This window comes from Lutra lutra, chromosome 17 (assembly GCF_902655055.1).
Source record: "Lutra lutra chromosome 17, mLutLut1.2, whole genome shotgun sequence".
In the NCBI taxonomy this organism is placed as follows: Eukaryota; Metazoa; Chordata; class Mammalia; order Carnivora; family Mustelidae; genus Lutra; species Lutra lutra.
In genome coordinates, this window is record NC_062294.1 from 58,022,042 (window position 1) to 58,046,642 (window position 24,601).

General features: G+C 51.3%; 1 protein-coding gene across 1 annotated transcript; it reads left to right on the plus strand.

The window, feature by feature from the left end:
* Positions 1 to 9,086: 9,086 nt before the first annotated feature.
* Positions 9,087 to 24,186, plus strand: EDDM13 (epididymal protein 13). The gene is made up of 6 exons (XM_047709793.1): positions 9,087 to 9,093; positions 17,623 to 17,649; positions 18,319 to 18,345; positions 21,208 to 21,332; positions 22,859 to 22,896; positions 24,121 to 24,186. The coding sequence occupies exons 1-6, from the start codon at positions 9,087 to 9,089 to the stop codon at positions 24,143 to 24,145; spliced, it is 249 nt and encodes an 82-aa protein (XP_047565749.1). The 3' UTR covers positions 24,146 to 24,186.
* Positions 24,187 to 24,601: the final 415 nt, after the last annotated feature.

The following is a 24,601-nucleotide window of genomic DNA, read 5'->3' on the forward strand; positions in this document are numbered from 1 at the left end:
GGGCGTACATAGGAGCCATGGAAATGAGAGCAGGTGTGACGGCCCATCCGTAGCAGATGGGGGAGAAAAGCAAACCGGCTGCTTTGGGGGTTCCTCTTCAAAGGAAACACAGGATGAGCAACGGGTCTGAAGGAGGAAATTTAGTGCTCATCGTTAGTGGTCTGTGAGGTCTGCGGGGTCTGCGGGATACCTGGCTGTAGGGCCTGGGAGCGCTCCCTAGACCCGGCCGTCACCTCTCCCCAGACCCGGCCATCACCTCCAGAGGGGTGAATGAGCCCAGATAACTCAGAGTGTGCGGGGATCACCTCCCACGGGCTCAGGTCCCAGAGGAAGGACGAAGGGCAGGAGAAGCAGGGACCAGGGCAACTGAGGGGGTGGCCCGAGTCAGGGCGATTCTGTGCATGGAGAACACGGCAGAGTTTTGAGGGCTATTTCTGGAAGCAGGTGACTCCCCGGGGGCACTGGAGATGAACCCAAGGGCTGATCTCCATGTTCTCAGGAGAAGTTACCGAGAGGACACGGAACACTTATTCCTGGGACGTGGGCTGCAGAGTGCCCTCCGTGCTAGAAAGGTCGCTGTGGTGCAGAAATTTGATGCCCACCGTCCTCAGCTGGTGGGCAAGCAAGCTGCCTTCCGTCCTGTGTCTTCCCCACAGCTTCAGCCTGACCTTCCCCGACACGGGCCTGGGAGAGTCTGCAAGCCTCTGGCAGGCTTCCAGAACTCTGCCCCCACCTGCCCCTTGGTGCCATGCCTAGGGCGTTCCAGGGGTGCAGTCTTGGGGCAGGTCAAGCCCACCCTCTCCACAAGCCCCCTTCAGGCCACCTAGATAGCCTTCCACACACACGAGCACCTCCCTACCCTGTTCTAGACCCGTGTGGACCCTGGGGAGACTGAGGGAAACCAGAAAGTTCCCGCCTGAGAAGACCTCACTGCTGGTCGAGGGGAGGTGACAGACACACAAAGGGACACATGAACCATCTGCTTTGGTTTTCCAGGATGGTTGCGGTGCTCTCGCCCAGCTCGCAGCCACCATGTTGTGAGGAAGCCCCAGCCAGCCCATCCCACATGGAGACACACGGAGAGACAGGCGGTGACCCATCCCAGCTGCTCCAGTCATCGCCTGATAGACCCCAGGCCAAAACCCCTCACTGGGAGGGTCTTCCCCGAATTCCTGGCCTCAAAACCATGACAGGTCCTCCAATAACTCTTGCTCTTTTGAGTCACTGAGTTTGGGGTGACGTGTTACTTGGTCCCAGGTAGCTGGGGCCGTGTCGGAACGTCCCAGCCCACACTTCTGACCCCGTCCTCTCCCTGCTTAGTCCTCAGACGGCGCCCCTGGAGTCTCCATCTGCACAGTCCAGCTGGCACGCTCCCTCAGATCCGGTCTCTGGTGGTCCCAGGCCTCTTCTCTGTCCTGCCTCAAATTTACCCTCTGTCCTCGCCGTCGGGGAGAAGTACGTGTGAAATGCGCGAAGTCCTCCACATTCAGAACCTCAGCACCTGAAGACTCACGTATTTGAGGGGCTAGAGACACCTTCGGAAGGAATTTCACGGTTGGGATTTGGAAGTGTGTCAAGCAGGTTGAATGAGGGTCCAAATCCTACCTCCCCCACCTTCTGGTTTGGTGACTTTGAATCACAAAATATCATAAATAAATATAAATATTAATAAATATCATAAAATGGCATTTTAGGGCTTTTTAAGGTTTTCTTTTTTTTTCTTAAGATTTTTAAATTTATTTGACAGAAAGAGAGGCAGCGAGAGAGGGAACACAAGCAGGGGGAGGGGGAGAGGGAGAAGAAGGCCTCCTGCTAAGCAGGAACCCCGATGTGGGGCTGATCCCAGGACCCTGGGATCATGACCTGAGTAGAAGGCAGACACCCAATGACTGAGCCATCTGGGCGCCCTAGGGCTTTTTAAGGTTTTTAAGAACGCTGTGTCTTCCTACCTGTGGGGGAGGCACACTCGTCCATTTGGTGCTATTCTGGTGGGTTGTTCAAGGAGTGCATTCAGTGACCCTCATTCAGTGGATGGCTCCTTTGATTGAGATCACTGATCAGCTGGAAGAAAGTTTTCAAATTGCAGCCTCAAAACTCATAGAATTTTAAGAAATTAAGTCATTTCCATCAGCAGTTAAGCCATCAGATATAAGTAAACAAAAATCTTCAGAACATTTTCCACTAGCCTTTGGCTCTTGATTTTCTTCAACTGTGGTTTGCAGAAACAGGCAACACCATAAGGAATTTTGTCCTTTCTGATTTGTTGTGGGCCCATTTTTCTAAAATGCTCCATTTGGACATAGCATCTTGCAGAAGAGACACTAGAGGCTAAAGGAAAAGTGTGTGCTTCCATGTCTGTCTGTCCGTCCTTCCAATCCTTCCCACTCTTTTCTGTGTCGGGAGCTTTGCACAGGTTGTATCCCAATACTCCAGATCATCACCCACTCAGACCAAAACCTGAGGCACGTGTCGGTGAGGTCTTCCCGGGCAGCCCCAGGCTGAACCATCACCCCAACACCCTCCCTGTGTGCCACGTGACCCCACTTTATGTGCCTTCCTTGCAGTGATGGCGGTAGCTGCAGTCATATTATCCATTGTCTTCCTGCCCCAGGATGCACACGCCTCAGAGCTAGACATGCCACACCCACATCAGGGTCTCCTAGGTGCAGCGAGGACGGCTTGCCCATGCGGTTCTGTCTTCAGGCTCCCATGACCCACCAGGGAGACAGCGTGACAAGGCTGAGAGTCAGCTTTGGCTAGTGGTTCAGAGCAGTGTCATCCAAGATGACAGCCATGAAGCCACGGAGCTATTTAACGTTAGACACGTTAAAATGAAATGAAAGTAAAGTTCATTTTACTTCTTGCACTGGTGTCATCTCAAGGGGTCAGCAGCCACATGCGACTGCCGTGTTGGACAGAGCGGGAGGACATGCCATATGTGTCACTGCAGAAAGTGCTGTTGGAAGGGGCTGGTTAGAGCGTGCAAAGCATATTCAGACGCTCGCTTCCAAAGCCCAGCCCTGCCCGTGTGATTTTTTGTTGGCCTTACACTTTCTGGCTCTTAGTTTCTTCATCTATGCAATGGGGCCCATAATAGTTCCTATCTCGTAGCGTCGTAGGAGTTCCTGGATGCCAAGACACTTGGAAGGGCGTTGGGATTATAGCCGACGCTCTAAAATGTATTAGCTCTTCCTGTGATGCCCCATTTCTATTTCTCCAGAAATTGAGGACCAAAAAGGAGAAAGAGTTTGTCCAAGTTCACAAAGCCAGGAGGTGGGGGAGCTAAGGCTTGATTCTGTAGCTTTCTGGTTCCACAGTGGCTCGTTCCTGTGACCTGTTGGCAGCCCCTTCTGGGCGAATTTCTGAAACTCATTGTTCCCACATATGTCCCATGGGAGACAAGAGACTCCACTGGGCCCTCTGTCCCGGATAGCTGTGCAGGAACAGAGCGGAGAGCCAGCCACAGCCCCGGAAGTGGCTGGTCCATCCTGGGACCTAGCCCCTGGCTTGCGAATCTTCGGAGGGTGGAGGAAGAAAGCCAGACGGCCCTGGGGAGAACAGTGTCGATGTGGCCAAGCAGGTCCCAGCAGCTGGGGCTGTGACGACCCGTGTGGGTGCTGCCCCGTGGGAGTGATGACCCTGTGCCGGGGACACAGTGCTCAACCCTCCCACTGTGGCCAAGCCCTGGGGTTGCTCCGGGAACTGCATGGAAGGATTGAACTGTTTTCATTAATTTCTCTTTGGGGGAGGGGGGAGGTGCTGCTGCTGTTGCTGTTCTGGTGGTTTAATTTTTAAATTGGGTTAGTTTTAACACGAGCAGTCACTGTGCATGTCCTTTTTCTGGTAATGCGGGAGTATATTTGATTGTTATTTTGCGGTCTTTTGATGTATTTTCCACACATAAGATTTTTTTGTTTGGGATAGAAAAAATTTACCTAATAGAGTCAAATTTTTAAAAGATTTTATTTATTTATTTATTTATTTGAGAGAGAGAGAGAGAGAGAGAGCGAGCGCACATGAGCAGGAGGACAGGCAAAGGAAGGGGGAGAAGCAGACATCCCACTGAGCAAGGAGCATGATGCGGGTCTTGATCCCAGGACCCTGAGATCTTGACCTGAGCCCAAGTCAGATGCCTAACCCTAAAGTTAATTATTTTAAATATACAATCCTGTGACATTTAGCACAGTCACAACGTTGTACAACCATCCCCTGTACCGAATTTGAAAACATTTTCATTGCCATGAGGAGAGCCCATTATCATTCAACACTCACCCCCCCTCCTCCCTGCCCCTGCCCCTGGTGACAGCCACCATACTTTCTGTCTCTAGGGATTTGCCTATTCCAGATGTTCATATAAACGGAGTCACCGACGATGCGGTCTCCTGTGCGGGCTGCTTGCCCTGAGCTTGTTTTCAGGTGTATCCACGTTGTGGCACATGGCAGGACTTCCTTATCTTCCCAGGGAAGTACATCCCAGGAGATGGACAGACCACATTTGCCTATCCGTTCACCCATCTGTAGATGTTTGGGTTTCTTCCACTTTTTGGCTTTTACAAACAGTGCCTCTCTGAATATCTGCAGGTGCTGTGGACCCAAATTCATGCGTTGAAATCCTAATCCCCAATGGGATGCTATTAGGAGGTGAGGACATGGGGCGGTGATTAGGTCACAAGGCTGGAGCCCTCAGGTATGGGATCAGTGTGCTCCCTCCCTGTGCTCCCTGTCAGGTGAGGACACAAGAAGGCAGCTGCCTGCAGGCAAAGGGGGCCCCTCCCCCAACTGCTGTCACCTTGATCTTGGACACCAAGAGTGTCCTCTATAATTAACATCTTAAACTAGTGTGGTACATTTGTTACAACTGATGAATGAATGTTGATACTTTATTATTCACTGGAGTTTATGGTTACATTAGAGTTTACTCCCTGTTGTGCATTTCTGTGGATTTTAATAAATGCCTGTCATACACCCACCATTGCAGGGTAATACTGAAAATCCCCTCTGCCTCATTTACTTATAAGTAAACTTATAAATAAATATGCTTTATTTTTATGATGAAAAATTTCAAAGTTTTGCTCATAAAACTTTACAGTTAATGAATGTTTGAAGCCTTGGAGAAATGCTCAGTGCACACTGTGCATGAAGAATAAAGCATTTTGAATATTTTATGCAGGAAATGATCACTTCTTTTTTTCTAAGATTTTATTTATTTATTTGACAGAGAGATCACAAGTAGGCAGAGAGGCAGGCAGAGAGAGAGAGGGGGAGGCAGGTTCCCTACTGAGCAGAGAGCCCGATGTGGGGCTGGATCCCAGGACCCTGAGATCATGACCTAAGCCGAAGGCAGTGGCTTAACCCACTGAGCCACCCAGGTGCCCAAATGATCACTTTTTGAGATATGCATGCATGGGGGCGCCCGGGGGGCTCAGTTGGTTGAGTGTCTGGTTCCTGGTTTCAGCTTAGGTCATGGTCTCAGGGTCATGGGATCGAACCTCCTTTGGGCTCCATGCTCACCTCTTGGGATTCCCTCTTGGGATTCTCTCTCTCCCTCTCCCTCTGCCCCTCCCCCTGCTCTCACTCTCTCTCTGAAATAAATATTTTTTAAAAGGTACACATGCGGGGTGCCTGGGTGGCTCAGTGGGTTAAGCCTCTGCCTTCGGCTCAGGTCATGATCCCGGGGTCCTGGGATCAAGCCCTACATCAGGCTCTCTGCTCAGTAGGGAGCCTGCCTCCCCCCCCCCCCCCCCCGCCTGCCTCTCTGCCTACTTGTGATCTCTGTCAAATAAATAAATAAATAAATAATCTTTAAAGAAAAAAAAGGTATGCATGCATATCACGTATATCGTGTATGAAATGTATGTGCAATCATGATTTGTCCATATATTGTATTCTTGATACACACACAGAGACGATCGCACCATTCTGTGTGTTTTAGAGATATATGCACAACTAATCTCAACACCGATGAGGTTGAGAATAGCAATATCCCCATTTTATAGTCGGGGAAGCTGAGACACAAAGTGGTTGAGTAACTTGTTCAGGGCACATGGCCAGTGGGTGTTAGGCACACGGAAATGCACAAGAATGTGAAAATAATTTTTATCTCTGGGCAGAAGTAGGACAGGTGTTCTTGTTTGCTTGTGGTGTTGTTTTTGGAAACTTACAACTTGCCTAGGACGGGGTCGGCACACTTCTCCGTCAAGAGTCCGATCGTGGCTGTTTTTGGCTTTGTGGGTGAGAAGGTCTGGGTCACAGCTGTTCCGCTCCGCCGTTGGAGCAGAAAAGCCCTCGTGCAGGACACGGAGGAACGGGCTGTGTTCCAATAAAATGTTCTTTGCGGAAGCTAGAATTCCACTTGCCATGGGATAGTATTCTTTCGTCTTCCCCGACCAACTGTTTAAAAATGACTCAGCTCAAGGGCCTTGGAGTAACAGGAGACAAGCAGGATGGCAAGCTTCGCGCTGGGCACTTTATCTACAATGTTTCTTTAAGATAAATAAGCAAGGCGGGTAGGAAAGGCAGCTCCCGCCTCAGCAGCGGGCTGCAGGGGCCCGGGGCTGGGTACCTGCCAGCCTCCTGGGCGGGAAAGGGCGTGCGTGGGAAGGGAGCTTGGCCCTGGGAGTCTGGGAGGGCAGCGGGTGACCAGAGTCCTGTTTGTCTTGGAAGGAGAACGTCCCCACATCCTGCCCCACCATGCGCAGGTGTGAGCTGTTTCTGCGGACACCCCTGCTGATTCTGCTTTTCCTGGGACTGGCCGGAGCCTGCATTCCCCGTGAAGGTGACGTCTGCTCCCACTCCCCATCTCTTCTGCCTTTCTGCTTGCAGTGGGCAGGGGCAGGGCTGGCTCCAGACGGTCTCCGGCAGTCCGACCAGACTCCTGCTGGCGTCAGGTGTAGACACCCTCTTTTCCCGGTTCCCCGTAGGAGATGGGAGGGTGGGTGAGCCCTGTAAGCCAGTAGCCCTGCCGGAGCCCTGCCTTGGAGACAGACTGGCATCTGAATCTGGTTTTGTCACAATCAATCAGCCTTGTGCCTAAGGCTCTTGGTGCCTTTGGCGGGGAGACGCTGCTTGAGTAAGCCTGACCATCCTCGTTGGGCCAAAGGGCATCATGAGCATCTCGAGTCCGTCGGCCTTCTGTGTGTCACTGATGTGGTTATGTTTGTATAGTGCCTGGGAGTGGACATTCCTATGGTCACGGAGCTCTAGTGAGACCCCAGATCTTTACCATGTAAGGACACCACCTGTTGGAAAGAGCACTTGGGTCTCATCACAAAGCTGAGTTCCTATCGCCTCATTTGCTGCACAGACATGCATTGAGTTTCCGGCTTGTTCCCTGTGCGCGATGCTGGGAATGCAGTGGGTGAAAAGAACAGACACAGTCCCATCCTCTGAGAATTCTCATGTTACACAAATAAGCACTTCCCAGCGTGGACATCGAGAGAAGGGCTCTCTGGATAAATGACGTTTGAGGGGAAATGCCAATGGTGGGTACGAGCTGGCCAGCCGGAGTTAGGGAGACAGTCCGGGAGGGGGGGTATGCACAAAGGCCCTGGGGCAGGAAGCCACTGGGTTCCTTCATAGATCTGAGAGCAGCCTGTGTGTCTGGAGCACGGTGGATGGGGAGAGGGACAAGATGGGTGAGGATGTCACAAGTAAGAATGGAGAGGAGGCAGAAACCTGCACACGGGGCTCTTGTGGGTCAGATTAAGACGTGGCTATTACAAGGCTGTCAGAAAGGGAGTGTCATGGAGGGGAGTGTGTGTGTGTATGTGTGTTTATATGATCAATCTTGGTCCTAATGAAGAATACATTGGGCAGGAACCAGGATTAGGGAAAGACAGAAGTGGAGAAAGACACCTATAATTTTATTTTTCATTTCATTTCATTTCCTATCTTTTGCAGCTGGATGATTGGGTTGCCCTTAACTGAGATGGGACAGTTCTGCAGAGCAATTGATTTTTTTTTAACTTTTCCTTGAAGTCATTTGAGACATACAGAAAAGTCACAAAACTAGACTTCCCAAATACCCTCCTCCCCACCTCCCTTCACGTTACCATCTCACCCAGTCACAGCACAGTGACGATAACCAGGACCTTGACACCATTACAAAACTACCACCTAAATTACAGAACCTGTTCCAGTTTTACTAGTTTCCCCACAGATGTCCCTTTTCTATCTGAGGATCCTATCCAGGATCCCACACTGCCCCGAGTCATCCCATCTCCTCACTCTTGCCTTAGTCCTTACAACTCATGGCTGAGTTGGCCAACCTTTCACGACCTTGACACTTTCAAAGAAGAGCCCTGGTCAGATATTCTGAAGAATGTCTCTCAGTCTGAACTTGTGTGAGGTTGTCTCACGATTATGTTGTTTGGGGCACGTTTGGGGCAGGCAGGGCACGGAAGGGGTGTGTCGATGTGTCTCTTTACTTGAGATATTAAGCTGGACCGTTTGGTTGTGGTGTGTCTGCTAGGGTTCTCCACGGTCCAGGAACTGTTTCGCCTTGTAACTAATGAGTGTCCTGAAAGAGACAGCTGGAGACCGTGCAAATACCCTTTCTCCCTAAACGTTCGCCGACCAGCTATGGCGCCCACTGGTGGGTCTTGCCTGCAAAGACGATCACCGTCGTCGTATCACTCCGTGGTGATTCTCTATTTCTCTTGTTCCTTCATTGGAATTCTTCTGTGAGGAATGTGTTCCATTTATTTATTCAAGTATTCATCTATATCACTGTGAATGCATGGGTGTTTATTTTATTAACGAAAAATAACGTTACTTTTTGGTGGGTGGGCGGGTGACGACCACAAAGTCTCTTAGGGACACGCTATGTTTGAAGAGCCTGGAGGAAGTTCAGGACATTCATTGGTTACCGGTTCCATTCATGAGACCAGGGCTGGAGATGTCTTGTTAGCTCTGTGCCAGCATCTCTCTTCCCAACTAGTCTCGTAAATGTGTACAGAGCAGGGGCTGAGTCTGAGTCATGGCATCCTCAGCTTCCGGCATACGGCGGTGGCCAGAGTGTGTGCCAAATGAATGTCGGTTGGGTGAATGATGGATGGGTGACAGGTGGACCTGAGTAGATTATCGACATGCACGGTGGGTGGGTCATCAGTCTCCTTGAGCAACACAGTGATCTAATGCTGAATTCTCTCCTTACTTCCTGCTCCTGTTGGAATCTGGATGGCTAACACTTTTGCTTCCAGTCGCCATTGAAGAAAAAAGTAAGAACTGTGTAACCCCCAAGCTAGCTCCCATATGTAACCCCCATAGCTAGCTCCTCTCAGATTCCTTCCGATGTCAAGACCCCTCAGGGAATGCTGGGGAAAGGTGGGACTTGGGTCTGGCACACAGGCTTTGTCTTGGGGGCAGGGAAGACCGGTAGGCAGTAAAGACACAAATGCTCCTTGAAGGCATAAAGACATTAACTGAGATGGATAATGTTAGCATTAATCCTACTCTCTCCTTTACTTTTATTTTCCACGTCAACCCACTGACTCCTGGTTCTGTTGCCCTTCCAGTAAAATGTAAGTAAGTCCTACCACTTTCCCCCTACCTAACTAGGGAGACTTTCAACCCAAGAAGAGGTGCAAGGAATAGGCAAAAGTGTTGACCACCAAGATCACCCACAACAGATTCCGGGAGAGGCTCTCAGTCCTGACTCAGGCTCCAAACCCAGAATCCGCAGATCCCAGGGGGCAAATAGGTGGGCTTCAGGGAGGTCAACAAGCCTTTGCAATCACGTGTAAAACTGAGTGTGCAACAGACAGACAGAGGATTGAGAATTGGTGTGGTTTCCTGGGAACGTGGACTTTACAGCTTTGATCAGACTTTCAGTAGGATCTGTGACCTTCTGCTCTAAAAAGTATAGCTGGATTAGAATAGACTGCACATATTCATTTGGTGGGTTTTAGTCGAGAAAAACATGGTGTAGAGTGGAGAAGCTCCCTTTTTTTCTGAGTATTAACCTTCTTGGTCTCTGCTGAGAAGTGGAGATGACAACTGGTTGTTACAGAGAAAGAGCCCTCTTCTGCAGCCCTCCCAAAACCCTGGTGGAGGGGGAGTAGTCTGCCTCCGATAACTGGTATCCTTGGGGTTCTTTGACTTTGGGATAAATGCATCTCCAAAGGGGTCCAGGGCTCTTAGGACGGGTGCCAGCTTTCAATCTGGTTCCTTATTCTATCTGGGGACCTATGGGGTACAAGGAGGTATGAAGCATGACTTGATTGATTTCATATTCTTTCTGAAACTTTATTGGGAAAACGACTCCCGCTGGCTGCCATTGGTCTTCTCCTTCCTGGGGGTTGCCCACCAACAGTGCTGAAAGGTGAGACTCTTGGCCCACCTGCCTCCCCTTGGTTTGGCTGTGCGTGTCCGACAGGGGTAATTTCTGCTGCACTTCAGTGGGTCTTTCTTCTCCTGGCTGTCTACAGCCTAGCTTCTACTCTAGAAAAGTACAAAATCGAGTACTAGAGTATCTTGAGGAAAACAAAATACCACCCCCCTTCCTCTCTCCCCTCCCCCTAGCCAATCAATCAAACCCAGCTGCCCAGAAATTGAGCACATTTTCATAGTTTCCATATGGCTGAGGGAAAGCCATCAGGCCAAGGAGCTAAATCTGAGTCCTAGCATGGCGGAGCGGTGATCCATGACCATTCCCCAGCTCACTTTGGCTCCTTCCAACGTCAAATGCAAAGACTCCAGCCTCCCCCAGGGTTCTGGGTCACAGCCCCTACCTACCCAGCACCACCCATTGTAGACTCTACTCCCCAGCCTGTTCCTGACCCCCACCATCTCATTTTATGTTTGGTTTTCTACCTGGGGCTCCTTCCATGACTCTGCCATTCTGTACCACATCTGTGACCTTGACCACCACATGCTGACTCTTCTGGATGGCGGCTTCAGGAATCCTAAGTAAGTCCCTTCCATGCTCGTGATGGCTTTGGACTGTGAGCTTTGGTGGGGGACTTGGAGCACGAATTTCTGAGCATCTCCTCATTCCTGGACCAGAGGGATCAGACATGCTCCCCCTTTAAGAACTCAGACACTGGCAGAGAACAGAGAAGAATAAACAGAGATGATATTAGTGACAAGGGATGCCTGCCAGTGATGATGGGGAAAGGGGGCGGTGGGGATGTTGAGGGAAACCCTAGATCGTGCCTGAGACACCGTAGCCATACTTCCCAAGGAAGGGAAGTTGTTCAATCTGTTGAGCTGGGGAAATCCATTTATTAGGACTATTTCTTTGTTCATATTTGCTTACTGTGGGGTGTATCTTCTTCCTCAGGTATGATGACCAGGTTGTCAACGGATGGTAAGTGGGAAACCCGTACCCTTTCTGGTGTTCCCCTTCTCTTGTCTACAAGGTTATGCAGACTTACAGATGGAGTCATTTACTTATTTGTTTAAATACGTGTTTTATTTATTCATTTATTGGGAAGAACCATTCTGACAGCATCCTGTCCCATTGTGTTTCTTTGAATTTTAAGGTGATGGAAATTTTCATTCCTGCGTGGCAGAGCTGGGACTCTATGCTATAGTTATTAGGCTGTAGATTTTTGACATTATAAATCTAGTAGATGCACGTGGGAGAAGTCGAGAGGACATAAAATCAATGACAGAAATCTTCTCCTCATCCCTTCCCGGGTCCGTCGGGTCTCTGGTGTGTTCTTGCCAGAAACAATCATACATACATATGGTCACCCTCAGCTTTCTGAGTTCAAACTGTTGTGCCTTTCAGCAGAACTTGCCTTTTTCTCTCAAACACCTGAACTGTATTCCACTCACTCTGGTGTAATTTAATGAGTCTCCTGGTCACAGAACTTTCGTTTCCCTCTTATCTTCATTTCCTCTCTGCTTCGGTTCATGTTTATGCTACAACATGCTTGCTCTCCTTCGATTTTCTTGCTTTTCCCGTGTTTGCATTGTCTTATGTGTGAGAGAAACTCCTAGCAGGGAAGGGAACCAGCTGGGTCCGGGGCACAGGCATCTAAAATGGGGACAGAGGCTGAATGCATTCACGCTCCCACCAACGGCCAACAAGAATGCACAGGGAATTCTCTAACTTCTTGATTTTCGATGCTGGGATGGCTGGAAAACCTGGGTCCTCATTTTGTACAAACAGGGAGACAGACACGGTGGGAGTTCCTCCCACATTCAGGCACCGGCCCTAGGACCACTTATATTTTTCTTTAAACGGACTCAGTTCTTTTACCTACAGAGAAAAACTCGAAAAGGAAACAAGACACCCCATGAGAAAGTGGAAAGCCAGCATCGTTCATTATAAGCAGACACTGTGAAAAAATACATATAATGAAAATAAAATGTTAGCGAACTCTAACACGATGCTGGTCTCTATCGAGACTTCATTGGAAGCCTGTTCTCCCTACTTTGGTAGAAAGAGCTTTGGAGGCGGGTAAGAGACAAGCCAGCATCATCTTCCGGGGAATGGTGAGGGGAACGGCTCCCCACTCCACCCCCAGGCTGCTCTCCGCCCCGAGACCGCTTCGGCCATCACCAAGGGCTCACACCCCACTTCCCAGGGGATGTCTATGGCCCCAGATGCCCAGAAGAGGGGGTGAGAGCTGGCCTTCCAGAAGCAGATGTGGCTGGAGCTCCAACCCACTCCACTCCCTACCTGCCGAGTGACCAGGGACAAGTCTGTGTTCTTCCCACAAACCAGGGCTAGTGCCTATGACATTGAGACAAAATATACAAACCACTCAGTGCCGGGGAGCTGGCAGAGCTGCCAACGCCGCCCAGCCCACACTCCGTGGGTTCCGGACTCCAGACCCCTCTCACTGGCCCTGCTGCTTGGAGAGAGCAGGTTCATCAGCAGGGGAGGACGCCCCGCCGCCGGGTCCCGGGAGAAATCTGCTCATGTCTGCAAGTAACGAGTCCCAAGGAGGGACTCTCTCTCCGGGAATGTCTCCCCTTTGGTCCCAGGCAAGCTAGAATGGCTGGTCATCCTGTTAGAATTCCATTTTTATGACAAGGACACAGGCGTGGAGAGGTGGGGCACGTTGCTGCGGGTCAGAAAGCCAGTGGGGGTAGAGCTGGGACCTGGACAAGGTCCAAATCTTGCAATGCCGCGTCCCTGTTGTTAGGATGGAGTCTGAGGGCCTTCAGCTCACCTGCAGGGCTCTGTGTCATCTAGCTCCCCACACTCTTGGGCCGTCAAAATTCTTCCAAAGGCCCAGGCTCCCTCCTACCCAGCACCTCGATGTTCCCCCTGCCTGGGTTGCTTTGCTGTCTCTGCTTCCAAAGTCCTCCCGCGATTAACCCTACTCGTGTTTCAGGTCTCAGACACAGGGACAGTGCCTCCAAGATGCCTTCCCTGGTGCCACCACAAGGTCAGCAACCACACCCCCTACAGGTTCCCACTGCACCCCGCAGGTTCACCCAGACACGGTCCCCGGCTAGCGCTCCATAGATGGCCCTTGTCACTGCTTCTCTGACTTGACTCCCTGAGCTCTAGGACCTTGTCCGCTTTGCTGTCCATGTGTCCTTGCGCCTTGAACACCGTAGAAGCTCCATCCAGATCTGTGGGAGAGAGACTGACTGCATGATGGAGTCCAAGCCTTCATTGGCCTCATCTCCAGGGCTCCTTTGCTTCGGCTCTCTTCTGACTGGTCAGGGACACGTGCCTGCCGGCATCTAGGCTCCCAGTCTTAATGCCCATTTCTTTTTCTACCCTGTGCCTCCGTCGGGACCTGGCTGCCTGCGTTCTCCCCTCCAGACAGGACAGAAGAAGAAAGTGAGTACCGTGTCCTTGAGATTACATTCTTGTAACCCTCTCTGGGCCTTGAAATTCCTTAAAATACGTGGTAAAGGGTTGGTCCAGACCCTGGCCTTTAGACATTGGCCTGGGGCCAGGAGCACAGTCGGTAGAAACAGACTCCATTGGAGATGCTCAGCCGTTGCGTGCAGCCACCAGGTGGTGAACCACTCAGGGGGAGATGGTGTGGGAAAGGGAGCTTCTCTCCTCCTCCTCTGAGGCCAGGGTTTGTCCGTCTTTTAAATCTATGGCCTAGAGAAAGGTCTGGGACACAGCTGGGCTGCACAAGTGTTTCTGGAAGGAAAAGAACATCCCCTACAATGGCTAATGCCTGCTCTCTTTGTTAATTGGGAGGAGTCAAAGAGAAATAATGGGGGAGTGTCTGTCTCTGTGACATGAGTGAATTCTCACAACAGCACCATGAGCCGTAGGGAGCTCAAGTCAGAAGACATGGCTCCCCGAAACGCTGATCATCAGAAATTTGTTTGTTGAAAAAACAAAACAAAACAAAACAGAACAGAACAAAATGTGATTTTCTGAGTTCCACCCACAGTTTTGCATGAGAATAGCAATGGGAGGGATAGAGGAACCTGTTGTTTCAAGAGGTGATTCAGATGGTTGGAGAACCACTGAGCTAGAGCAGGAGTTGGCCAACTAGAGCCTGGCCCACTTCCTGTTTTTTTTTTTTTAATAAAGTTTTATTGACACCAAATCACGCACATCCATTTATGCATCCTCTATGGCTGTGTTCTTGCTGTCAGGACACTCGTATAGTCACCACTATGACTGCTGACCCGCAAAGCCTAAAATAGCTACTATCTAGCCCTTTATGGAAAGAAGATGTTTGTTGGGGCACCTGAGGGGGCTCAGCCGGTTAAATGTCTGGCTCTTGATCTCAGGGTCATGAGTTCAAGCCCTGTGATGGGCTCCACAGTAGGTGTGGAGCCTAGTTTTAAAAAAGAAGATGTTTGTTGATCTTTGAGCTTGAGCAATGCCTTTCAGGGTCTTCATTCAAAATTAGGATCCCATCTCAAACTACCTGAAGAATCAGGACATCTGGGGCAGAGCTTCAGGCTCCTTGTTTGTAACAAGCTTCCCAGGGGGTGATCCTTGAACAGGCTAGTCTACTCAAATGGACCCACCAACGTCAACTCCATAAGCGGATTGTTTGGTGGGGCCCATCATGATTTTGGGGGGGTCAAGTGGACAGATAAAGAAGTGGTGCGTTCCCCTTAATCTTCAGTCCCAAGTCCCACCTCTACTCTCCCCTTCAGGTGGAGAGATGGTGAATCCCTGGTACCCCCCTATGTTGGGTCACCATGTGGCTCTTCTAAATGCCCTTGGTGACCGTGTGGGTCTCCCTTCTTTCACTCATAAACCAAGGTGATGATGTCCGTGTTATTTTAAGATGGCTTCCCTATGGCTATGAGATAGATGAGGATTCAATAAAACAAAGATGTTTTTATAAAAAGAGTGCACAAGGAAACTGGTGATCTGAGCCCATTCTACTCTCTGAGTACTGGCATAGTGCTCACATCAATTTACTGGTTTTGACAATGTCCTCTGGTTACATAAGATGCTGCCACTGGGAGAAGCTGGACGGCCATCACAGAGGACCCCTGTGTGTACTATTTTTGCAATATTTTGTGAGCTCCTAATTAGTACACAATAAAAAGTTGAAAGTGATTTTAAGGTTATTTAATGAAGGAATAATGGCGTGTCCTTGGGGTGCTGTTAATGTGGTCTTACTCTCTTGCCCGCTCTTTTCCATATTGACTTCCTGACTTCTGGTTTTGCTGCACCCTACAGTGAAAAGTGAGTTATTTTTCTTTTTTTAGGGGTCATTGGGGTGTGTTTGGGTGCTATGAAGTATAGAAAACAGAAAGAGAAGGCGGTCTTTGAGTTGCTCTCTTCGATTTAGGGCCCAGGTTGAGAGACCCTCTGCTGGGGGGGTCTCAGTCTACACCCACTGCCCCCACCTTTGCGGGAGGCTCAGGATGAGCTGTAGGGTCCACCTGCCCCTCGAGGCTGTGGGGATCATCGGGATTGGGTGCCTGGGACTCAGGTGGGTCCGAGGCTGCAGGTATGACCGGGTATGTGAGCACATATGCATATGAGGTCCCCAGACTTTATCAGATTCTCAAAACCCGAGAACCACTGCCCCAAAATTCAAGGATGTATTGAGTTACATGTAAGAGGTACAGCCTACTCTTTCCTGACCCTCAGCAGAGAAATGAGGTAAAATGGATCAAGGGGATCCTTTGCTGATAATCTTTCTAATCTCTGGGGGGTGAATCCCCCCCCATCTCCTCGGGTACCTGCAGTTTCTGGTCACCTGGACAGATGTGTCTCCAAAGGGGACATATGTAGTAGAACCAACCCGCACTGGCCCCCAGAGCGTCCCATGAAATCTAGGGGATCCCCTCCTTTCCCTCCTAGGGGAGGGTCTCTTTGGGAGCCATCAGGGTGGGGTGAGCTAAGAAGGAGCCATTAACACCTCAGTCCCCTCCTTTCTGTTTCTCTCGGTGCCCAACGACCCCTACTGGGTGTTTGCCTTCTTGCTGCCTGCATCTCAGCAGTACTGAAAAGTAAGATTCTGATTTCATGTTGTCCCTCTCCCCCAGCTTTGTTCCCTTTCTTGTCTCTGCTAAGGGGTCCATTCCTAGCCACGGATCATCTCTAGGGAAATTTCTTTAAAATCCAGGGACTTGAAAAAAATAGCTGTCCTACTTTGACATTCAAAAAGGTGGGGTGTCCTATGGGACCAACCTCCCTCCTCACCTCGGGGATATGGCGATGATATGGTGAGGATGGTGAGGATAGTAATGAAAATCCAGTAAGAATTTCCCAAATGCAGGGCCCTGGAGGCGGCACCTTTCAGGTATCAAGCTCTGTCCTCCCCCACAAGGTCTTTCTTCGCAAAGTCATCATTTTTCGTCCAAAGTCTGCGAGGGACTTACAACACAGGGACACTAACTATAAGGGGAGGGCTGGTGGCTGCCTTCCCAGCTTAACCCCAATCCAGTGCAGATGTCTTTAGCCGTTTGCTTCCCCCCACCCAGACAATGAGGCTTTGGATGGTCTCCCCTGTTCACTGCCAAGTCCTAACTGATCACCACACCCCCCACCCCGGGCTCTGATCTCATGGGCTCCCAGTACCCCTACCTTCTGATCTGGTGATGGTGATGTTTCCTCCTTACGGCCTCGTCTCTCATGACTCTTGGACTCAACACTCTGGACTTTGTCCGCCCCCATGACTTGCCTCCCGGATACCGTTTCCTCTGCATGGGCAACACCAGAGATCCTAGGTAAGAATCGCACTCCGAGGGGCGCCCGGGTGGCTCAGTGGGTTAAGCCGCTGCCTTCGGCTCAGGTCATGATCTCAGGGTCCTGGGATCGAGTCCCGCGTCGGGCTCTCTGCTCAGCAGGGAGCCTGCTTCCCTTCCTCTCTCTCTGCCTGCCTCTCTGCCTACTTGTGATCTCTGTCTGTCAAATAAATAAATAAAATCTTAAAAAAAAAAAAAAAAAAAAGAATCGCACTCCGAGCACACGGTGGGGGGGTTTCGGTGGGAAGCTTGTCTGGCATGTGCCAGGATATGTGCCAGGACCCTGCAGAGTGGTGGGAACCCCAAAGATGAACCCCACACGCTCGCACGTCTGTGCGAACTCGTAGTCTGTTGGGGGAGATGATGGTTATAAGGCAGTAGGGATCCGTGTCCCGAGGGAGGTGCCTGGAATCCAGCAGGGCTTCCTGGAGGAGAGGGAGCTTGTATTGAGCTTGTTGGATTGGGGACCCAAGGGCACTGTTCATGCCACTTCTCGCGGTGCTCAGCTGGCGCTGTCTTCCGTAGGTTTGCTCAGCCTCCAGGTGTTGAACGGTGAGTAGTGCCCGAGCCGTTTGGCCCTTCTGTTTGCCTTCACCCCCTTGCACAGAAACACAGAGCTCTTCGCTCCTCTTCTCAGCGTTGGAAGAGAAATTTAGAGATCACCGAACCTCGCACTCCCCCTCTCACCTTTGTGGCTCCCATCATGAGTGGTTCAACGTTTTAGTCGTTCCTCCAGCAAATGCTGATGAAGACTAGCTCCTCTGGGCCAAGTCCGGCTCTAGGAGCCGGGAAAGAGTAGGGAACCAAACGAGCAGAAATCGGTGCCTGCGTGAGCTTGCATTTGAACAATATAAGTAAAGGAAGTAGGTGAGGTGTCTGCTGGAGGTGGGTGAGTCCTGTGGACACGGAGGAGAGAGGGAGAAGGAAAGACAGTGTGGGAGAGGTTGACAGGTTTCTAGCGGGAGCTGAGGGCAAGTGACAGTTCAGCAGGGAGCCGGGTCGACTGCCTTGCTGCCGGCCATGCCAAGGGTGTTCCAGGCACAGGGAACAGAATGGGCCAAGGCCAAGAGGCAGGCGAGTGCCTGGGGACCACCGGCCTTGAGGAGGCCACAGCATCCCCTCCCCTCCCCATCCGCTGCACCCAGAGGCACTGCTTCTCTCCCTTTCATGCTCCCTTGATGATTTTCTCTTCTCCTCTTTCCCCTCTTTGTTCACTTTTAGAAGAAACAAGTGGTTGCAAGGAAGGAGGTAAGTCGTGCATTTGCACCTTTTCCTGCCCCAGGACAGGGAGTTCCTTCCTCCCGTTTCCCGTTTCCGAGGAAGCTGCTAGAAGAGAAGCCTCCAGGTAAGCACGGGCTGGACGTCTGTGCCCGTGAAGGTGTCGGTGCGGAGGGCAGCCAGAGCCCTCGGGCCACCCTGCTCCTTCGTGCCGCTCACGGGTGCCAAGGAGACCCAGCACACTGAGGTAGGCGTGGGACCCATTCCTGTTCCCCCTGGAAGTGACATGTCAGTCCCCAATGTCAGGGCTGCGTGGCCGAAAACTGGGAAAGAAGACGCCGGGCAAGAAAAGTGAGGTTCCGGGTGGTCCAGATAATGGCCAGAAGCACTTAAAAAAAAGCTTGCTCTTATTAAGTTCACAAATTAGATGAAGAATTTCACCAGAGAGTTATAGTTTATTAAAAAAAAAAAATAGTCAAATGGCAATTCCAGAACTGAAAGTATGTAACTGAAATGACGAATTCAGGGGTTGGTCGTAACAGCCAAGAGCACGATCAGGGACCTAGAGAACGGGTCAAGGGGACTTACTCAAAGTGAACCACGGTGGATAAACGAGTACAAAATACACAAAGACTCACACAAGACTTAGACCCAGTGAAAGCTGTGACATAGGCGAAGTGAGAATTTAAGAAGCTGAAGTGAGAGAAAATGAAACTGAAGTGATATGTCAAGGGTTAATGGCTAAGAATTTTGCATTTTGGTAAAAAAATAACCATCAAGCAACAGATTTCCAAAAGTTCTGAGAGGGGCGTCTGGTAGGGCTCAGTTGGAAACTCATGTAACTCTTGATCTTGGGGTCGTGCGTTCGAGTCCCACGTTGGGGGTAGAGATTACTTTAAAAAAAAAATCTTAAAAAAAAAGTTCTGAGAGCTCCAAGAGGAATGATTATAAAGGAAACTACTTCTAGGAACCTTGACACAAAGTAGGTTAAAACCACAGACAAAGAGAATGTTTTTAACTTCTCCCTCCCACAAAAAATCTGTAAGAGAGAGACAGAGAATTTGAAAGGAAAGTAAGGAGACTCCTACCATAAGACATAAGTCTCTGAAGTGAAAGGAAGCCAGCATACGATTCTGACACCAGACACTGCTGGTTCAGAGTCAAAAAGTGCTCTGAGGGACAAAGTGGGACGCTGAGATCGAGAAAGAGATTAATCCACCAGGAAAAGACGCCAGTTCTCAATCTGTTCTCACACAGGAGCGGGTTTTTGCATAAAAGGAAAAGCAGGGCAAACGACAAGAAGAAATAGAGGCATCCATGACGTAGTGGGCGACTTGGACACCTCTCGCAACAGGTGACAGGACAGGTCGGTAAAACTGCCTACGGAGCGTCTAGAGAGCGACGAGCAAACATGACATGACTGACGTGGAAAGAATGCTGAACCCAACCCCAGGGGAATGCACAGCCTTTTCAGTGAACGTGGGATCACTTTCCTTACTGAAATTGGCTGCACGTTTGTTCACAAAACAAGCCTCAGTCAACTTCAGATTGAAATCATTTATTGTTTATTATTCTTTTTTAAAGATTTTATTTATTTGACAGAGAAAGAGAGAGCACAAGATGGCAGAGAGGCAGGCCGAGAGAGGGGGAAGCAGGCTCCCTGCTCAGCAGGCAGCCTGATGTGGGGCTCGATCCCAGGACCCTGAGATCATGACCTGAGACAAAATTGAGTCGGACAACTGAGCCACCCAGGTGCCCCAAAGCTTTTTTTTTTTCCCCAAAAAGATTTTATTTATTTATATCTGAGAGCACATGAGCATGAGTGGGGGAGGGGAAGAGGGAGAGGGACAAGCAGACTCCCCACTGAGCACAGGACCCAGTGTGATGAGGGGCTGGACATGGGGCTCGATTCCAGGACCCTGAGATCATGACCTGAGCCGAAGTCAGACGCTTAAGCGACGGAGCCACCCAGGCGCCCCGACAAAGCTTTGCTCAGAGAGAAATTTATAATCATAAATGTGTACATTAAGAGAAAGGAGGGAAGGAAGGTGGAAACGCAGAAAACCAATGATCTGAGTACCTATTTTAAAGAAGTTCGAAGAAGAGAATGAGATTAAACCCAAGCAGAATAAAGGAAGTGATAAAAAGCCAACGAAGAAAATGTACACCAGTAATCAACAGTGCTAACAGCTGGTCCTTTGGAAAAGTCTGATAAAAATGTAGTTCTCTAGTATTGCTGATGAGAAACAGATAAAAACAGGAGAAACAATCACCAAATCAGGAGGGAGGGATCCTGCAGGTATTAAAAGAATAATAAAGAGGATAGCTTGAAAGACCTTATGCTAGTAAGATGGCAAGTGTAGATAAAATGGACAAAATCCTAAGAAAACGCCGAGGACCAAAAGTGAAACAAAAGAAGGCTGGACTATCTGAATAATGCTTTGTCAAAGAAACCGAGTCTGTAATCAAACTTCCCACAAAAACAGACAAAGACACTCTCCCGGGGTCAGATGGCTCTTAGGGAGACGTTACTGCGTACACAGTCGAAAAAATCGGAGGTTTTCTGTATGTTACACTCTGCTAAAATGCTTAGAGTGAGAAGAGCAGGAAAGCCTGCTGGAGGGGAAGGGACATTGGCACACCAGGTTAGGTCCAAGTTAGAAAGATCCTCCTGGCACCCTTGTGGCTGAGGGCTTCAAGGAGGAGGAGGACAGCGGGTGAGGCGGGCGCCTTGGGGCCGAGCGGAGGGAGGGGGAACCGGCAGCAGGAGACCCAAATGTCCCTTGGAGGGGCAGGCAGGTGGAGACGTGGTGTGGAGTTCGGGAAGGGCAGGGATTTCCAGGCGGGAAGGGCAAGCCTTCAGCCGGCTTCATTCCCTCCGGGTCCTCCCAGAGAAGCTCCCCCTGACCACCACCGCCCCCAAGAAGCCGCCAGCCAAGCGATCCAGATGGAACATTCTAAAATGCGCCTACATGATGGTCACCTTCTTGTTCGTGTCCTACAACAAAGGAGACTGGGTAAGAAGGAGCCCGTTACTGAAGGGAGTGGGGAGGGCGAGGCAGAAGGGGAGAGCGGAGCAAGAGGGAGGGCGTGAAGGAGATGCCAAGCAAGAGAAGGGGTAGGAGAGAAGCGCCTCTGGGAATAGAACCAGCCCTCCTTCCCGCCCTCCCTTACCCCTTCCTTCCTCCCCCCTCCCCGCACTCCCTCCCTGCCTCTCTCCACGGCCCCCCTCCACCCCAGCCTCCATCCTCAAGCTTGAATAGAAACCACCCCCTTCTGTACTGACATGGCCCCAGATGATCCTATGAAACACTACCGTCCACACCTTCTCTCTGCCTCTGCCTCTGTCTCTCTCCATGGAAGGTAGGTTCTTAGGGACCCAGCCATTTCCTAAGCATTAAACAGAGGTAAGGGGGCAGAGCGTGGGTCAGGACTTGGAAGACCACGGCCCAGCAGTCGTTCAGCTCATCACGTGTCCAAGTGTTTATATACGCAGCAGGTCCCTCGCTGGACGCTGGGGACTACACGGCCCCACGAGGTCCCTGGACCCGCAGAGCTCACATGGTAGGGGCAGGACAGACAGGAAACGAGCCAGGAGCCCCAGGAAAGGAAGAAATCCAGGGAACCTCTCACAGCCTGTAGGGCAGTGGGCGCCTTTGCCAGAGAAGGCCAGGGGATCCGAGAAGCCGCCTGCCTTGAGAACTGCAGGGACGGCTGTTGCGAGCCAAGAGAACATGCCAGGCAAGGACCCTGGGGCCAAAACGTGCCTTGAGGGACCAAGGGAAGACGTGCGGGAGTTGAGAGGGGCAGAGGGGGTCCAGATCCCAAAGGGGCCTCCCAGACCATCCCAAGAAGGAAGCTTTTATTCCAAGTCCGGTGGAGAGACGTCTGCGAGATCTGAGTCCAAGTACGGAAGGGTCACTGTGGCTGCTGCGTGCGGACAGTGACGTGGCATCAGGGCAAGAGGGGAAGCAGAGAGACTGCGAGGAGACAGCCCGGCTGTCCGGGCAGGATGCGTGGTGATGGGAGTGGACACGAGGAGGACCTCGGAGCAGATCTACGAGGCTTGGCTGGGTGGGGGGAGGGAAATGGGACCAACGAGCTGGGTTGGGTTTGGGTGGTTCTCCAGTTGGCAGTGGGGATAACCTTGCCACCCAGAGGATGCAGCAGCATCTGGAGACACTGTTGGTGGTCCTGCCTGGGGAGGGGGAGCCATGGCATTTAGTGGGTGGTCTTAGACATCCTACATGGCGCAGGACAGCCGCCCCCACGACAAGGATCTGGTCCGGATGTCAGCAGTGAGGAGGCTGCGAAACCTCCCCGTTAGAGGCTGATGCCCACCCCCTTAGGAGATGGGCGAGAATGTGGGAGGTGAGCCTGATGGAGCAGGGAGCCCCAAGGATGTCACAGAGAGAGCAAAGAGGAGGACAGGAAAAAAAGGAAGGAAGGAGTAGAGGACCAGGGAGGGGAGGAACCTGACCTGCCTCACCCTGACCAACTGTGTCTTCCTGTTTCTGGTTCACTTTCTCGTCAACCTCCCAAGTGTTACTGTCACTACTGCAACACGGAAGAGGACATCAGGTATGTTATGGCCGGGAAGGGCATTTTGTCCACAACTGGGGCGGGGGGCTTGGCCCCATTGCCTCAAGGTTGAGAAGGGAACCCCAGGTGAGCTACGAAACGCCCATGGGAGAATCTCGGAGTTGTGTTCACCAACAGTCACACTCCCACGGCGCGGGGCAGGCTTCACCACCGTCCAGCTACGGAGCATTTCCCCAAACGCTGGTCAACTCCCGGCGTCCCTGTGGGAGAGCTTGGTCTGGACACCTTTGTGTCAGGCTTCATTCGCCGAGGAGCCTGTTTTCAAGGTCATCTTCAAGGTCGTCCCTTTCTTACGGCAGAGTCGCGTTTCGTCCGACAGCTAGACCACATTTTGTTTATCTGTCCGACAGCTGAAGGACCTTTGGGTTGTTGTCACCTTCTGACTATGGTGGATAGCGGTGCCTCGAACATCTGTGTGCACCTTTTTGTTCGAACCCTTGTTTTCCCTTCTTTCGGGTACATGCTGAGCAGTGGAAGGGCTGGGCCACCTGGGAATTCCGTTCAGTGTACTAAGGAGCCACTCCAGGACGGATCCTTGATTCGTTACAAGTTAAATAGTGAAATTTATGTGATGCGGATTTTACCTCAATTTTAAAAAAACTATAAAGAGTGGGGGAGGCTGGAGTCACCCTGAGGCTGTTGCCTGTGGACCCCTACACTACACTGTGAGACCCCTGAGAGGAAGAAGTCCACCTGATCAATCCTGGGGGCCCCAGTACACAGGGCAAACCTCACATACTCCCTCCAGGTTCCTGTGTGCCCGGCTGGGGGTACAGTGAAGCTGGGGGCCGCAGGGGGTCTGGGGGTCAGAGGGGCCGGGGTGTGGGGGGTGGGGTGACAGAGAGTATGGGATGTTGTGGTCTGATGCATGGAGGGGTGGGTGGTCAGAGGGGCCAGGAGCACCGAAGGTCCAGGGATGGAAGGGGTGGGGGGACCCAGGGGCTGCCGCAGGGGAGGTCCCTGTGGTCACCGAGCTCACCATGGGAAGGGTAACTTCCCCAAGCAGGGGAGTGGAAGGCCTAGCTGTGAGGTGAAATATGGAACTGGAGGGGCGGCCCGTTCCCACTGAGGGCAAGAACCCCTGGGAGGAGGAGGCACCTGCTGGGAGTGACGGAAGGAGCCCCCCCGCCCCCAGACTTAGGGCCCTGAGTTCCAACTGGTAGGCACACCTACCTTTCTCTGCTCTCTGTCCCCCTCCCTCAGGACCGACCCCTGCTGCTCTTTCTAGCAACCCTGCTCCGTCTCAGCTCGACCCTATTTCCTTCATCTGCGCTGTAGTCTTGCCTCCTGAGAAGCCTGTCGGCCCCAGAAGGCCAGTTTGGAGGGTGAAGAACTGGGGTCCTCTGAGGGTGACACCTGTCTGCCCAGAGGCACTGCGGGAAGGTGTCCCTGAGGGTCCCAACAGGCCCAGGGTGAGTGAGCATCAGGGGTCTCCCCACGATTGCTCTCCCTGACCTTGCTCAACCTCCCCCACTGTTTCTCTGATTAAACCTACACTAGCTGAAGCAGCTGAAGGCTCAGTTCTTCCATTCACGGGGGGCCAAAGGTGCCCAGAATCATATATGCCAGTTCCGGTGACAATCTTCAAGGAGCTTCCGCTAGGCTGCCTGCTTCTGAGGTGAAGAAAATACAGCCCAGAAGGATGATTAGTCCAAGGTCAAGGTGCCGGGGTTTGACCAGGTTT